The following is an 18,319-nucleotide window of genomic DNA, read 5'->3' on the forward strand; positions in this document are numbered from 1 at the left end:
CATTCAATCAGCAAGGGCATTGAAGATGAAACGTGGCGGGGTCTTTCCAGCATGACAATGATCCCAAACACCGCCCGGGCAACGAAGGAGTGGCTCGTAAGAAGCATTTCAAGGTCCTGGAGTGGCCTGGCCAGTCTCCAGATCTCAACCCCATAGAAAATCTTTGGAGGGAGTTGAAAGTCAGTGTTGCCCAGCCACAGCCCCAAAACATCACTGCTCTAGAGGAGATCTGCATGGAGGAATGGGCCAAAATACCAGCAACAGTGTGTGAAAACCTTGTGAAGACTTACAGAAAACGTTTGACCTGTGTCATTGCCAACAAAGGGTATATAACAAAGTATTGAGAAACTTTGTTATTGACCAAATACTTATTTTCCACCATAATTTGCAAATAAATTCATTAAAAATCCTACAATGTGATTTTCTGGATTTTCTTTCCTGATTTTGTCTGTCATAGTTGACGTGTACCTATGATGAAATTACAGGCCTCTCTCATCTTTTTAAGTGGGAGAACTTGCACAATTGGTGGCTGACTAAATACTTTTTTCCCCAATGTATGTTAGACCTAGTATGTCCCTCTGAGCCCTGGAGAGTAGAGAAGAGCAGCTCCCACCAGTTCAGCTTCAACATAAATCATGTTCCCTGCATCTCTGATGCTTCTCCTGGCAGCTGCCTCCTGTGAGTCTCTCTGGATTTTAGAGGAAATTAACAAATATCTTTGGATTGGATTGAACGATTCAAATCAATGTTTGAGTTGTTTTTGAACAATGTTCATAACTCTTTGTATTTTATCCATACAGGTATTTACTGTGATATCACACTAAACCAGCCTGGTTCTACAGTTGTAAGGCCAGGAGACTCTGTCACCATCCCCTGTAAGGTTACTGGTTATTCTGTTACTAGCACTTGCACCAACTGGATTCGCCATTCTGAAGGCAAAGCTATGGAGTGGATTGGTTACCTGTGTAGTAGTAGTAGCAGTGGCACAACAGACTCACTAGAGGGCAAAATCAGCTACACTGTTGACTCCTCCAGCAGCACAGTGTTTCTACAAGGGAAGAACTTCCAGACTGAAGACACAGCTGTGTATTACTGTGCCCGCTACCCACAGTGATACAAACCAGCACCAGAGCTGTACAAAAACCCATTATCTGGGGACACACTGTATGGAACATGGAAGCTGAAGAGCAGAGATGTGACCTTCAGTTCCAATTTCACACTCTAGGAGGCAGGCTAAATTAAGGATTTGCCCTGTATTGAAAAGCTTTCCACAATGTTATTCAATAAATACATTTTTCAAGGATTGATTCAGAGAACATGGTTTCTCTCTGGTACACTTCAGTAACAGATGGTACAGAAACATTCATCCACTTTCATAACTAACTAATCAACAGTTTGACATTGCATCTCTTCCACATGTCGTTGTTGTAAATGAGAGTGTGTTTTTCAACTTACCCAGTAAAATAAAGATAAATACAAAATATATAAAAGGTGAACTGTGGGTTTATAAGAACTTACCCAGACAGCCTCTATGACTGTCCAGCCAGGTCAACCACTGACCATCTCCTGTAAGGTCTCATATTCTGTTACTAACACTTGGACAGCTTGGATCCAACAGCCTTCAGGGAAAGCACTGGAGTGGATTGGAAATGTATATTCTGGAGACGCAGAATACAAAGATTCACTGAAGAACAAGTTCAGCCTCTCAGTAGACTCTAGCAGTAAAACTGTTTTTTTAAAAGGGCAGAACCTTCAGACTGAAGACACAGCTGAGCATTATTGTGCTCAGTGGACACAGTGATACAAACCAGCACCAGAGCTGTACGAAAACTATCCTCTTGGGACATACTGTACAGAATATGGAAGCTGAAGAGCAGATGTAATACTCCTCAGTTCCACTCAATTTATGGAAAATACATGTTTTATCCATAAAATACTCAAAAGGAATGTCTAGCCTATCTCCTTTGTTACTAAATCAGAGGATAAATGGTCAATATATCAAATGCACCTAAAATAACAGGGGACAATGTATGCTAAATTGTGTTGCAAAATATTGACTTGCCTTGCCACTAGGTTCTGTAACAATATATGGGGGTAGCCCAGCACAATTACTGAAACTATACAACCTGTGACAAGCTGTAGGACACAGCTTTCATCTTCCCTAGCCAAAACATGGTGCCATGACAACACAGGTCATCACTGCCACAACCGCACTCATTATGTACACATACAAAATGTATGTATGTATGTACGTATGTATGTTCATTTTGCGAGTATATTAACAATACCTAGTGCATCCAGTGATGTATCAGACACCTGTCTTTGTAGGACAGACAGTATGCAAATAAACCCCCCTCCCTCTGCTATATTAATGGCCTGTTCTGACACAACATTCATCACTGCAACCACCCTGTCTGTCAATAACCAGACAGACACAGTCTATACAACAGAGAAACATGTTTCTTACATCTCTGCCCCTCCTGTCCTCCCTGCCATGTAAGTGGGGTGATTTTAATATCTTCAAATATAAGGTACAAAACAAGATTGGAGGGTAAATCTAGTAAATAAGGAGAAGTAATACTACATTTTCATAGAAAATGTATTCTCTTTCGTCAGGTTAAGTTTCATGTCTCTCTCTTCTCCCTGCTCTTATTCAGATATACACAGCATTAGTTTGACCTCCTCCCCTGCTCAACTCAAAGCTCCTGAAAAGCCAGTGAAACTATCTTGCCAAGTCTCTGGCTATGCCCTGACAGACTATGGTACAGGTTGGATACAACAGCAGCCAGGGAAAACACTGGAGTGGATTGGGATCATCTGGGCCAGTGGATCCATCAACTCTGGATCCTCTTTTAAGAGCAGATTCACCATCTCCAGAGACAGTAGTAATGTACTGTACTTAGACATCACCAGTCTGCAGGCTGAGGACAGAGCTCTGTATTATTGTGCTCGGGTGTCACAGTGATACAAACCAGCACCAGAGCTGTAAAAAAAACTCACCCACCCCATAAATTGTTGGAGTTACATGTACCCACCAGGATCGGACGATCTTAGCCTTACATAAAATAAATCCTACTATGATCTGATGACTGTATGAACTAGATGTAGTATCAGTCATTAGTCATAACATAGGACTACTGTAGGATAAGAACACGTATAGGTATAACGCAATACACTCAGTATTAAACATGTATTAAAATGTTATTCAACAATAAATATTGTAGGGTTGATTGAGGTTGTGATTGGTCTTTGGTCTTACTTTGACAACATGATGACAAGCTTGAACCAATATTACTCTACTGTCATGAGTAATAATTAGTACATTCATTCTCAAACTGTCTGACAACTCTTCCTCAGGGTTTGTGTTGTAAATGGGAAATGTATTCTCCATCAATCTACCTGATAAAATAGGTATACCATAAATAGGAACACAAACAGCAGTTTTTATCATAGCATCACATCTCATTATGGCCTACCAGGTGAACTGTGGGTAGTTATCAAAGCCTCTTGTGATTGGTGCTTCTAGTGAGGAGCTCATGCAAAACTCTCCCGTCCTCCATCTTTATTAACATCTATGTTGAAGGTTGTTTTTGCTGTGGACTGTCACACCTACCTTTAGAGAACTAGACAGATCACCATGTTTCTGATAGATTAATTATTAATGACTAATTATTACACCCTGAAACTGTGTATAATGTGTTAGAAATGTGTGAGTGTAGGACCAGTAAAGGCTATGGCATTGAGCCACTATTTAGCAATGTGAGTAAGAGTTAGGCCAGACAACAAAGGACAAGGAGAACTGTCTACAGGCAACTGAGAAACCAAGATAACTGAGGAATTTAGGGAGGAGAGAAACTGTTAGGCTTGGAAGAGTGTGTGTGTGTGTGTGTGTGTGTGTGTGTGTGTGTGTACTGATGGTCAGGAGTGTGTGTGTGTGTATTGATGTGTGTTTCTACTTCCATGTGTCTACTGTGATATTGAACTCATCCAGTCTGGTCCAGTGGTTATAAAACCAGGAGAGTCTTTCAGCATCTCCTGCAAATTCTCTGGGTTTTCTATATATTCTTACTGTCCTCACTGGATACAACATGCTGAAGGCAAAGCTTTGGAGCATGTTGGTTATACATGCATTTGTAGTACTTCCACTGTAGACTCACTGAAGAGCAAGATCTGGGCATTGACAGCTCCAGCAGTACAGTGGTTCTACAAGGGAACAACTTCCAGACTGAAGACACAGCAGTTTTTTACTGTGTCCATGAGACACAGTGATACAAACCATGACCAGAGATGTACAAAAACCCTTCCTTCAGGGATTAATTGTATATAATATAATATAATATGCCATTTAGCAGACGCTTTTATCCAAAGCGACTTACAGTCATGTGTGCATAGATTTTTATGTATTGGTGGTCACGGGGATCGAACCCACTACCCTGGCGTTACAAGCGCCATGCTCTACAGAGGACTCCTTAAATTAAATAGAATGCTTCTCCATATTAAATATGAAAACGAATGCAAGCCCATCACCGGTGGTGCTGAAATTTATATCTGAGTTGTTTGCCAATTATACTGCTTATATGTCTTGATGGTATTCTAATTGATGTCTATCAAACATTCAATGAACTCATCAATTACTTTAATGTTTTAATCTTTCATATTATAAAGGTCGCCAATACCGAACAAGAAGATCTAAGCTCTGTACTTTCAAAACTATACAAAGTATTATGACATAAATACAATTACAGTGGGGAAAAAAAAGTATTTAGTCAGCCACCAATTGTGCAAATTCTCCCACTTAAAAAAGATGAGAGAGGCCTGTAATTTTCATCATAGGTACACGTCAACTATGACAGACAAAATGAGAATTTTCTTTTCAGAAAATCACATTGTAGGATTTTTTATGAATTTATTTGCAAATTATGGTGGAAAATAAGTATTTGGTCAATAACAAAAGTTTCTCAATACTTTGTTATATACCCTTTGTTGGCAATGACACAGGTCAAACGTTTTCTGTAAGTCTTCACAAGGTTTTCACATACTGTTGCTGGTATTTTGGCCCATTCCTCCATGCAGATCTCCTCTAGAGCAGTGATGTTTTGGGGCTGTCGCTGGGCAACACAGACTTTCAACTCTCTCCAAAGATTTTCTATGGGGTTGAGATCTGGAGACTGGCTAGGCCACTCCAGGACCTTGAAATGCTTCTTACGAAGCCACTCCTTCGTTGCCCGGGCGGTGTGTTTGGGATCATTGACATGCTGAAAGACCCAGCCACGTTTCATCTTCAATGCCCTTGCTGATGGAAGGAGGTTTTTACTCAAAATCTCACGATACATGGCCCCATTCATTCTTTCCTTTACACGGATCAGTCGTCCTGGTCCCTTTGCAGAAAAACAGCCCCAAAGCCTGATGTTTCCACCCCCATGCTTCACAGTGGGTATGGTGTTCCAGCTTAAGCAGGGGGACACGTCTGGCACTGCAGGATTTGAGTCCCTGGCGGCGTAGTGTGTTACTGATGGTAGGCTTTGTTACTTTGGTCCCAGCTCTCATTCACTAGGTCCCCGCGTGTGGTTCTGGGATTTTTGCTCACCGTTCTTGTGATCATTTTGACCCCACGGGGTGAGATCTTGCGTGGAGCCCCAGATCGAGGGGAGATTATCAGTGGTCTTGTATGTCTTCCATTTCCTAATAATTGCTCCCACAGTTGATTTCTTCAAACCAAGCTGCTTACCTATTGCAGATTCAGTCTTCCCAGCCTGGTGCAGGTCTACAATTTTGTTTCTGGTGTCTTTTGACAGCTCTTTGGTCTTGGCCATAGTGGAGTTTGGAGTGTGACTGTTTGAGGTTGTGGACAGGTGTCTTTTATACCGATAACAAGTTGAAACAGGTGCCATTAATACAGGTAACGAGTGGAGGACAGAGGAGCCTCTTAAAGAAGAAGTTACAGGTCTGTGAGAGCCAGAAATATTGCTTGTTTGTAGGTGACCAAATACTTATTTTCCACCATAATTTGCAAATAAATTCATAAAAAATCCTACAATTTGATTTTCTTAATTTGTTTTCCTCAATTTGTCTGTCAAAGTTTACGTGTACCTATGATGAAAATTACAGGCCTCTCTCATATTTTTAAGTGGGAGAACTTGCACAATTGGTGGCTGTCAATGGCTGAGGTTAATGTGGTGTGGGAGTCAGGCGCAGGACACCGAAGCTTAGTCCAACAAAGTTTACTAGTGCAAACCAAAGCACAATACAATGAACGGCCTCAACAATAAACAGAGGCAAGCGATTACGCAAACTGTGCGTAAACCAATAAAACAATAAACAGAGAAAGACACGCAGCACTAACGGACAGGCGAATAACAACACACAAACTAACCAACACCAAACAGGCAACTTATAGGACACACAATTAGACACAAACGGACACAGGTGCAACAGACAGACAAAAGCAATCAAACATAGAATCATTCAACGGTGGCAGCTAGTACTCCGGGGGACGACGAACGCCGAAGCCTGCCCGAACAAGGAGGAGGAGCCGCCTCGGCAGAATCCGTGACAGTACCCCCTTGATGCGCGGCTCCAGCCGTGCGCCAACCCCGGCCTCGAGAACGGCCAGGAGGACGCGGACCCGGGCGCGTAGGATGACCACGGTGGAACTCAGTCAGGAGGGATGGATCTAGGATGTCCCTCCTAGGCACCCAGCACCGTTCCTCCGGACCGTACCCTCCCACTCCACGAGATACTGGAGACCACTCATCCGGCGTCTCGAGTCCAAGATGGTCCGGACCCTGTACGCCGGAGCCCCCTCGATGTCCAATGGGGGCGGAGGGGTCTCTCCTATCTCATTTTCCTGGAGTGGACCAGCTACCACCGGCCTGAGAAGAGACACATGGAACGAGGGGTTAATATTCTTATAATCAATAGGCAGTTGTAACCTGTAACACACCTCGTTCAATCTTCTCAGGACTTTAAAGGGCCCCACAAACCGCCGACCCAGCTTCCGGCAGGGCAGGCGGAGGGGCAGGTTTCGAGTCGAGAGCCAGATTCGATCTCCCGGTGCGTATACCCGTCCCTCACTGCGGTGGCGATCGGGCGCTCGCTTCTGTCGACGGATGGCCCGCTGCAGATGGACATGTGCAGCGTCCCCACGTCTCCTCCGAGCGCGAATCCACTCATCCACCGCAGGAGCCTCGATCTGGCTCTCGTGTCATGGTGCCAGAACCGGCTGATAACCTAAAACACACTGGAAAGGTGTTAGATTGGTGGAGGAGTGGCGGAGAGAGTTCTGTGCCATCTCTGCCCATGGGATATACCTTGACCACTCCTCCGGCCGGCCCTGGCAATAGGGACCTCAGAAACCTACCCACATCCTGGTTGACTCGTTCTACCTGCCCATTGCTCTCTGGTTGGTAACCCGAGGTAAGGCTCACCGAGACCCCCAAAGCGTTCCATGAACGCCCCCAGACTCTGGAGGTGAACTGGGGACCTCGGTCAGACACTATATCCTCGGGCACCCCATAGTGCTGGAAAACGTGGGTAAATAGGGCCTCAGCAGTCTGTAGGGCAATAGGGAGACCCGGCATTGGGAGGAGACGACAGGCCTTGGAAAACCGGTCCACAACGACCAAAATAGTGGTATTCCCTGGGAGGGGGGAAGGTCTGTCACAAAATCCACCGAGAGGTGGGACCATGGTCGTTGTGGAACGGGCAGGGGATGTAACTTTCCCTGGGCAAATGTCTAGGCGCCTTACACTGGGGCGCACACCGAGCAGGAGGAGACATACACCCTCACATCCCTAGCTAACGTTGGCCACCAGTATTTCACGCTAAGGCAGTGCACTGTCCGGCCAATACCTGGATGCCCAGAGGAGGGTGACGTGTGAGCCCAATAAATAAGCCGATCCCGGACCTCGAGCGGGACGTACGTTCACCCACCGGACACTGTGGAGGGCTGGGTCGGGTGCGTAATGCCCGCCGATCTCCGCATCGACCTCCCATACCACCGGTGCAACCAGACAAGACTTAGGTAGTATGGGAGTGGGCTCCATGGACCTCTCCTCTGTGTCATACCGCCGGGACAGGGCATCTGCCTTACCGTTTTGGGACCCTGGGATGTAAGTGATCTAGTCCACCGAGCCTGGCGAGGATTCAGTCTCCTAGCTGCCCGAATGTATTCCAGGTTACGGTGGTCAGTCAGAATGAGAAAAGGGTGTTGATTCCCCTCAAGCCAATGCCTCCACACCTTTAGGGCCTGTACCACGGCTAACAGCTCCCTGTCCCCTTACGTCATAATTACGCTCCGCCGGACTGGAGCTTTTTCGAATAAAAGCACAGGGGGCGGAGTTTAGGTGGTGTGCCGGACCGTTGTGAGAGAACAGCCCCGATACCGGCTTCAGACGCGTCCACCTCCACTTGGAATGGTAAAGTGGGATCCGGGTGCGCCAGCACTGGAGCCGAGGTAAACAGGTCCTTCAGTTTCCCAAAAGCCCTGTCCGCCTCAGCTGACCACCGCAAGCGCACTGGACCACCCTTCAGAAGGGACGTTATGGGGAGCTGCCACCTGTCCAAAACCCCGGATAAACCTCCGGTAGTAATTCACAAAACCCAAGAACTGCTGCACCTCTTTAACCGTGGTTGGGGTTTGCCAATTACGCCACGGCTGACACTGGTCAACCTCCATCCCTCACCCCTGACGCAGACAACTGATAACCCAAAAAGGAGACCGACTCCTGGAAGAACAGACATTTCTCGGCTTTGACATACAGGTCATGCTCCAACAATCTCCTCAATAATCTGCGCACCAGGGCTACATGTTCGGCCAGGGTAGAACTGTACACCAGAATATCGTCTATGTACACCACTACTCCCTGCGCCTGCATGTCCTGGAAAATCTCATCTACAAAGGATTGGAAGACTGATGGAGCATTCATTAACCCGTATGGCATGACGAGATACTCGTAATGACCGGAGGTAGTACTAAATGCTGTCTTCCATTCATCGCCCTCTCTAATGCGCACCAAGTTATATGCGCTCCTGAGGTCCAATTTTGTGAAGAACCGTGCCCCGTGTAATGACTCCGTCATAGTCGCAATTCAGCGGAAGTGGATAACTATATTTCACAGTAACCTGATTTAGACCGCGGTAATCAATACACGGGCGCAAACCTCCATCCTTTTTCTTCACAAAAAAGAAGCTCGAGGACGCGGGTGAAGTGGAGGGCCGTATGTATCCCTGTCTCAGAGACTCGGCAATGTATGTCTCCATTGCCCTCTTCTCCTCCTGTGACAACGGGATACACATGGCTCGCTGAGCGCAGCTCCTGCCTGGAGGTCTATCGCACAATCCCCCTGTCTATGAGGCGGCAACCGTGCCGCTCTTGTCTTGCTAAACACGAGTGCCAAATCCTCATACTCGGGGGGAATGTGCAATGCGGGCATCTGGTTCGGACTCTCCACCGAGGTCGCCCCTACGGAAACACCCAGACATAGCCCCTCACACTGAGCAGACCACCCTTTAAGAGCCTTCTCTCGCCACGAAATAGTAGGATCATGGGTAATCAACCAGGAAGCCCCAGTACCACCGGATACGCAGGAGAGTCGATCAGATAGAGCTGAATCGTCTCCTCATGACCCCCCTGCATCTCCATCCTAAGTGGCGCTGTGACCTCCCTAATCAACCCGGATCCTAACGGATGACTATCTAGGGCATGTACAGGGAAAGGATTATTAACCGGAAGGAGGGGAATCCCTAACTCTACACAGAATTTGCGATCTACAAAATTACCAGCTGCGCCTGAATCTACTAGCGCCTTATGCTGGGAACGAGGTGCAACCTGTGGAAAACAAACAGGTATGGTTATGTGTACGATAGAAAGCTCTGGGTAAGTGGGGGCGCCTACTCACCTGGGAGGACTCCCCAATGTGTGACCTGCCTTCTCCTCCCCCAGGGGACCCTCCCCAGCACCTAGCCGCGGTGTGCCCTCCACGGCCACAGTTGGTGCAGGGGACGGCCCCCCTCGGGCTCCTTCTTCTCCTTCCTCTAGCGCCAGCACCTCCGAGCTCCATCGGGCTCGGTTCGGAGGTGCTGGAGGGTGGGAATGGGCGACCCCCCACCTGGGACGTCCGCGGGTAGCGAGCAGGGTGTCCAGCCGAATGGCCATGTCAACCAACTGGTCAAATGAAAGCATAGTATCCCTGCACGCCAACTCTCTGCGGACGTCCTCCCGGAGGCTGCAGCGGAAGTGGTCTATGAGTGCCCGCTCATTCCACCCTGCATCTGCCGCTAGAGTCCGGAACTCCAGTGCAAACTCCTGAGTGCTCCTCATCCCCTGCCGGAGGTAGAATAGACGCTCCCCGCCGCCTTCCCTCTGGTGGATGGTCGAACACTGCACGGAAGCGGCGGGAGAACACCGCATAGGTGATAGTAGCGGCGTCTATTCTCCTCCATTCGGGCGTTGGCCCACTCCAACGCCTTGCCGGTGAGACAGGAGATGAGGGCGGAAACGCTCTCGTGTCCCGAGGGGCGCCGGGTGTACGGTGGCGAGGTAGAGTTCAACTTGTAACAGGAACCCTGACACCCGGCAGCGGTGCCGTCGTACGCCCTCGGGAGCGAGAGCCGAATCCCACTGGGTTCCGGGAGTTGGACGGGCGGGCTGACCGATGGTGATGGTGCGGTAGGTGGGGGTGTGGGTACCCCGCTGGTCTCCCATCGATGGAGGGTGTTCATCACTCGGTCCAGGGCGTGCCCGATTTGGTTGATTCTGTCCTCCTGACCACGAAGGCGCTCCTCCATGATCTCGGTGGGTGCGGGTGCTCCTGCTGATTCCATATAGATGGTGTGTAATTCTGTCAGGGTTGAGTGTAGAGGGAACGTGGAATCACACGCAGGACACAGAGATTCAAAAACAGATGTCTTAGTGAAGTCCGACAGTACAAGCCAACACGGCAACAGGCCACAGGCGAAACATACGCACACTGGAATGTCCAAAGTAAATCGCACAACGTGCAGGACTCTCTTAAACAAAACGAAATACAGAGAGCACAGAACAGCGGACCAACAACAACACGTGACATCGAACAATTACACACAACACCTGACCAAACACAAGATAACTAAATAGGGTGCCTAATGAACACTTAACAATGAACAGGTGTAACAAACAGACAAAACCAATCTAACATGAAACATCGAACGGTGGCAGCTAGTACTCCGGAGACGACGACCGCCGAAGCCTGCCCGAACAAGGAGAAGGAGCCGCCTCGGCCGAAACCGTGACAATCACTCTAAGCAGCACTTCTATGCACTGCATCCGCCAAGCACCTGGAAAAGGACTTGAATGGATCATTTACTATTATTCTGACAGTAGCAAGAGAAAGCATGAGGAACAATTCTAATGATGTATCAAATAATTACACAATGATGCACCTGTTAAATAGATGGTGCTAGTGTTGTTGATGCACCAACAGGGGGCACTCTCTCTCCATATGATTAAAATAAATGTAACTGTAACATGTTTCTATTTAGTGTATTTAATGTTGTTCATTATTTCCTTTCCCAGGTCTACAGAGTTACGAACTCACTCAGCCAGCCTCTATGACTGTCCAGCCAGGTCAACCACTGACCATCTCCTGTAAGGTATCTTATTCTGTATCTGACACTTGGACAGCTTGGATCTGTCAACCTGCAGGGAATGAATTGGATTCACTGCAGAACAAGTTCAGCCTCTCAGTAGACTCTAGCAGTAATACCGTGTTAAATACATGGTGCAAGTGTTGTTGATGCACTAACAGACCAGTACCGATGAAGGCTCTGCTAATTCATTTTATTACAGGAAAAAATATATAATGTCTATGTTGATTAAAAATACTTTTACAGTTTGTAAAAATGAAAGTAAAGTGTCTTAAATATGTTTCATCCACCACAAGTATGAACTAATACTTTAATGTAGTGTTTCATATCCCCCCACCTTACATTCAAAAATATAACCAAGTTTTCAGATCCCCCGCCTGTAGTATAAAACTGCCTTTAACATAACTAGCTGGTAGAACTGATATATTGTAACTATGTTGTGTATTTAATGTTGTTCATTTTCTCACGCAGGTGTACAGAGTTATGAACTCACTCAGCCAGCCTATATGACTGTCTAGCCAGGTCAACCACTGACCATCTCCTGTAAGGTCTCATATTCTGTTACTAACACTTGGACAGCTTGGATCTGACAACCTGCAAGGAAAGCACTGGAGTGGATTGGAAATGTATATTCTGGAGACGCAGAATACAAAGATTCACTGAAGAACAAGTTCAGCCTCTCAGTAGACTCTAGCGGTAATACCATGGTTTTAAAGGGGCAGAACCTGCAGACTGAAGACACAGCTGTGTATTAATGTGCCTACCCTCACAGTGATACAAACCAGGACCAGAGCATTATAAAACCCATCCTCTTGGTAGATACTGTACAGAATATGGAAGCTGAATAGCAGATGTAATGCTCCTCAGTTCCACGCATTTTATTGAAAAATAAATGTTTTATCCATAAAAAAGTCAACAAGAATGACAAGCCCATCTCCTTTGTTAATACATCAGAGGAGTTATAGTGAATATACCAAATGCCATGAAATAACAGGGGACAACGTATGCTAAATTGTTATAGAAAATATTGACTAGCCTTGCCACTAGGTTCTAGAACAAAACATGGGGTAGCATACCACAATTACTGAAATGATACAACATTTTGACAAGCTGTACAACTCATCCATTCATCTTCCCTGGCCAAAATATGGTGCCATGACACCACAGGTCATCACCGCCATGACTGGAAGTAATTATTTACACATACGAAAGGTACATATGTATGTATGTATGTATGTATGTATGTATTGTATTGTATTATATTGTATGTGCATATATTATGAGTGCATTATGCATACATAATGCATCCAGTGATGTATCAGACACCTGTCTTTGTAGGACAGACAGTATGCAAAATAAACCCCCTCCCTCAGCTATATCAATGACCTGTTCTGACACAACCTTCATCACTGCAACCACCCTGTCTGTCAATAACCAGACAGACACCGTCTATACAACAGAGAAACATGTTTCTTACACCCCTCCTCCTCCTGGCATTCCTACCATGTAAGTGGGGTGGATTTTAGTCTCTTTGAATACAGGACACAAAACATTGTGTTAGTCAGTTGTTTTGCTATTGTGTTAGTCAGTTGTTTTCCCATTGTGTTAGTTAGTTGTTTTCCCATTGTGTTAGTCAGTTGTTTTACCATTGTGTTAGTCAGTTGTTTTACCATTGTGTTAGTCAGTTGTTTTACCATTATGTTAGTCAGTTGTTTTGCTATTGAGACAGTTGTTGATGAATTCCTCTCATCTCTCTCTCTCTTCTCACTGCTCTTATTCAAATATACACAGCATTAGTTTGACCTCCTCCCCTGCTCAACTCAAAGCTCCTAGAGAGTCAGTGAAACTATCTTGCCAAGTCTCTGGCTATGCCCTGACAGACTATGGTACATCTTGGATACGACATCAGCCAGGGAAAACACTGGAGTAGATTGGGGATCATCTGGGGTAGTGGATCTATTGACTCTGGAGCCTCTTTTAAGAGCAGATTCACCATCTCCAGAAACAGTAGTAATGTACTGTACTTAGACATCACCAGTCTGCAGGCTGAGGACACAGCTGTGTATTATTGTCTTCGGGGTCACGGTGATGCAAAACAGCACCAGAGCTGTACAAAACTCACCCACCCCATAAACGGTTGGAATTATATGTGGGCAATCTTATCCTTTACATGAAATAAATCCTACTATGATCTGATGACTGTATGAACTAGATGTACTATCAGTCACTAGTCATAACATCGGTCTACTGTAGGATAAGAACAGATATATCGGTATAACGCAATACCCTCACTATTAAACATATATTTCAATTTTAATTGGGATTGATTCAGTGGTTGTTTCAGAAGTATTCCCTTTATCATACTAAGGTTGATACTTTGCTATGTTTTCATTTATATAGCCCTTTTACAAAAAATCCCACTGTATCTAACGTCATTACTAAACTTTAGACATAGGAGTTACCACGCCCAGTCTCAGGGATGGCTAATTCTGAAAATTCCTTTGGTCTCTACTGAGTTAGGTAAATCAGCTTTTAGTTTTTTGCACCTTATTTGTAGAACAATCTTCAAAATGTTCTTAAATGTGATGTTCTGGTGCCTCTAGGCCAATTCAGAGAGCTGATTGAGGACCATATTACTAATTAATGTGTTTTTTTTTTATGACAGTGATTTCTTTCTGCTTGCATTTTCTATTTATATTTTGATGTGTGTATTTTTTGTAATTTATGTAATTCGGGGCTCAACTGTAAAAGACACCTTGGTCTCAGTATGACTCCCTGATGAAATAAAGGTTAAATAAAAACTAAAAACAATTGTACAGTTATTCTGAAACTGTCCTGACAACTCTTTATCAGAGTGAGTGTTGCAAATGGGAAATGTATTCTCCATCAATCTACCTGATAATTTTTTTTTTTACCATGAATAGGAAAACAAACAGCAATATCTTATCATAACAGAACATCTCAAAATGGCCTATCAGCTGATCAGTGGGTATTTATAAACCCTCCTTTGATTGGTCCTCTCAGTGAGGAGGAGCTCATGCAAAACTCACCAGTCCTCCACCAGTCTTTATTAATGTCTCTGTTGAAGGCTGTTTCTAATGAGGACTGTCTCAACTACCTTTACAGAACTACACAGATCACCATGTTTCCTACCACAGGAATACTCTTACTGACAGTCTATCTGACAGGTGAGGATATGCAGCCTAATTATACGTTTATGAAGGAAATAAATGGACACATTAGCTTTTAGCTTCAACAATATCTATACTCTCTATTTCCACAGGTATTCACGGTCAAACACTGATTGAGTCTGGACCAGTGGTTAAAAAGCCTGGAGAATCCCACACATTGACCTGTACAACCTCTGGGTTCACTTTCAGAAGCTATGAGATGGCTTGGATCAGACAGGCTCCTGAGAAAGGAGTGGGTTGCTTTTATTAGCAAAGCTAGTACTCCGATCTCTTACTCCCAATCAGTCCAGGGTAGATTCACCATCTCCAGATATTACTCAAGTATCACGTATATTTCAGTTCATAAGAATCATCCTTCTATGCTTCAATGCTGAGTTTTGATGTGTGTTTCTCATTCCAGGTGTCTACTGTGATATTGAACTCATCCAGTCTGGTCCAGTGGTTATAAAACCAGGAGAGTCTTTCAGCATCTCCTGCAAATTCTCAGGTTTTTATATATCCTCTTATTGTCCTGGATGGATACGACAAGCTGAAGGCAAAGCCTTGGAGCATGTTGGTTATACATGCAGTAGTAGTACTTCAGCCGTAGACTCACTAAAGAGCATGATCAGTTCTAGACATGACAGCTCCAGCAGTACAGTGGTTCTACAAGGAACAACTTCCAGACTGAAGACACAGCTGTTTATTACTGTGTCCGTGAGACACAGTGATACAAACCATAACCAGAGCTGTACAAAAACCCATCCTCCAGGGGATTCATTATATAATAGGGACTCATTAAATAGAACAGAAATGTTTCTCCTCATCAAATGTGTAAACGAATACAAGCCCACCACTGGCGGTGATGGAAATGTATTTCTTAGTTGTTTGCCAATTATACTCCTGATATGACTTGATGGTATTCTAATTTATGTCTATCAAACATTCAATTAACTAGCCGGTGGGGATTCCGGTGGGGTACCCCCACCCAGGTAGTGGCAGTGCTGGCAACACTGGCTGCAGTAACGCATGGGGAGGGGTCACACTCGGACAATCAGAGAGGGGGCTTATTATTGTGGCCCAAGTGGCACAAAATAATCAAAGGTCTGACTGCACAGAGATGCTTGGGAAAATGGTTACAACAGGGGACCAGAGTGTTTGTGTCTCAGGTGAAGAGGGTGGATCTGATCTCCATCACTTAGGACTTGATCTCAATCACCTAGGACTTAACATAGATTAAATAGATTAATAAAATCTCACATTGTTGTCCATTTTTGCTCAATCTTGCATGCTATCTCAAACAGCTGTAACTGTATATGCATTTGTAAATCAGGTCCTTTCTTGAGTTGGGCTCTGGGATGTAACAACCATTGAGCATCTGATCTTATGGTTGATTGTGAAGGAAAGGGGTTGAATGTGTAAGATGTGTGTGTGTGTGTGTGTGTGTGTGTGTGTGTGTGTGTGTATGTGTGTGTGTCCCACATCTGTTGCAGGGAGGAAAATAAGTTAGGGGAATATAGGATGAACCACAATAATTGTTTGCTAAAATAATAGTTGCTTGTTAAAAATGTAATATAATAAAATGACAATTTGGGTTATAGGTTAAAATCCTACGCATGAACTGCCGACATTATTACGCATATTAATTGATAATGATGGAAAATAAGATATGCAAGCTATTTGAATAGATATATATTTTTTAAATATCTGTATATATATTGAGGTGAGAGCATTGGAAATGCTTTTGGCGGTTGACATGCTTCTGTTTTGTGGGCGGCATAGTGTGCTGTTTTCGATGGATGGGTCCTGGTCTCTCGGGGGCATAGGAATCCGCGGGGATGGGGGTGGTATGCTGATCACTGAGATGATGGCCCAACTTGGGATGGGGAGGGGCTTAAGCGGGGCAATTAGTGGAGAACAATTGGAGGGTTACTTAGTAGCAATGCAAATATCATGGTACAGCTACAGTGAGGGAAAACATTTTTGATCCCCTGCTGATTTTGTACGTTTGCTCACTGACAAAGACATGATCAGTCTATAATTTTAATGGTAGGTTTATTTGAACAGTGAGAGACAGAATAACAGCAACAAAAAATCCAGAAAAACGCATGTCAAAAATTTTATAAATTGATTTGCATTTTAATGAGGGAAATAAGTATTTGACCCCCTCTCAATCAGAAAGATTTCTGGCTCCCAGGTGTCTTTTATACAGGTAACGAGCTGAGATTAGGAGCACAATCTTAAAGGGAGTGCTCCTAATCTCAGCTTGTTACCTGTATAAAAGACACCTGTCCACAGAAGCAATCAATCAATCAGATTCCAAACTCTTCACCATGGCCAAGACCAAAGAGCTCTCCAAGGATGTCAGGGACAAGATTGTAGACCTACACAAGGCTGGAATGGGCTACAAGACCATCGCCAAGCAGCTTGGTGAGAAGGTGACAACAGTTGGTGCGATTATTTGCAAATGGAAGAAACACAAAAGACTGTCAATCTCCCTCGGCCCGGGGCTCCATGCAAGATCTCACCTCGTGGAGTTGGAATGATCATGAGAACGGTGAGGAATCAGCCCTGAACTACATGGGAGGATCTTGTCAATGTTCTCAAGGCAGCTGGGACCATAGTCACCAAGAAAACAATTGGTAACACACTACGCCGTGAAGGACTGAATCCTGCAGCGCCCGCAAGGTCCCCCTGCTCAAGAAAGCACATATACAGGGCCGTCTGAAGTTTGCCAATGAACATCTGAATAATTCAGAGGAGAACTGGGTGAAAGTGTTGTGGTCAGATGAGACCAAAATGGAGCTCTTTGGCATCAACTCAACTCGCCGTGTTTGGAGGAGGAGGAATACTGCCTATGACCCCAAGAACACCATCCCCACCGTCAAACATGGAGGTGGAAACATTATGCTTTGGGGGTGTTTTTCTGCTAAGGGGACAGGACAACTTCACCGCATCAAAGGGACGATGGACAGGGCCATGTACCGTCAAATATTGGGTGAGAACCTCCTTCCCTCAGACAGAGCTTTGAAAATGGCTTGTGGATGGGTATTCCAGCATGACAATGACCCAAAACACACGGCCAAGGCAACAAAGGAGTGGCTCAAGAAGAGCACATTAAGGTCCTGGAGTGACCTAGCCAGTCTCCAGACCTTAATCCCATAGAAAATCTGTGGAGGGAGCTGAAGGTATGAGTTGCCAAACGTCAGCCTCGAAACCTTAATGACTTGGAGAAGATCTGCAAAGAGGAATGGGACAAAATCCCTCCTGAGATGTGTGCAAACCTGGTGGCCAACTACAAGAAACGTCTGACCTCTGTGATTGCCAACAAGGGTTTTGCCACCAAGTACTAAGTCCTGTTTTGGAGAGGGGTCAAATACTTATTTCCCTCATTAAAATGCAAATCATTTTATAACATTTTTGACATGCATTTTTCTGGATTGTATTGTTGTTATTCTGTCTCTCACTGTTCAAATGAACCTACCATTAAAATTATAGACTGATCATGTCTTTGTCAGTGGGCA

General features: G+C 45.0%; 1 gene segment (V, D, J or C); it reads left to right on the plus strand.

Moving 5' to 3' along the window:
- The first annotated feature begins 635 nt into the window (after window positions 1-635).
- LOC123484142 lies at window positions 636-1,114 on the plus strand. The segment is given in 2 exon segments: window positions 636-678; window positions 801-1,114. Coding segments are annotated over 2 exon segments (357 nt in total).
- The last annotated feature ends 17,205 nt before the right edge of the window (window positions 1,115-18,319 follow it).

This window comes from Coregonus clupeaformis, unplaced genomic scaffold (genome assembly GCF_020615455.1).
Source record: "Coregonus clupeaformis isolate EN_2021a unplaced genomic scaffold, ASM2061545v1 scaf0205, whole genome shotgun sequence".
Lineage (NCBI taxonomy): Eukaryota > Metazoa > Chordata > Actinopteri > Salmoniformes > Salmonidae > Coregonus > Coregonus clupeaformis.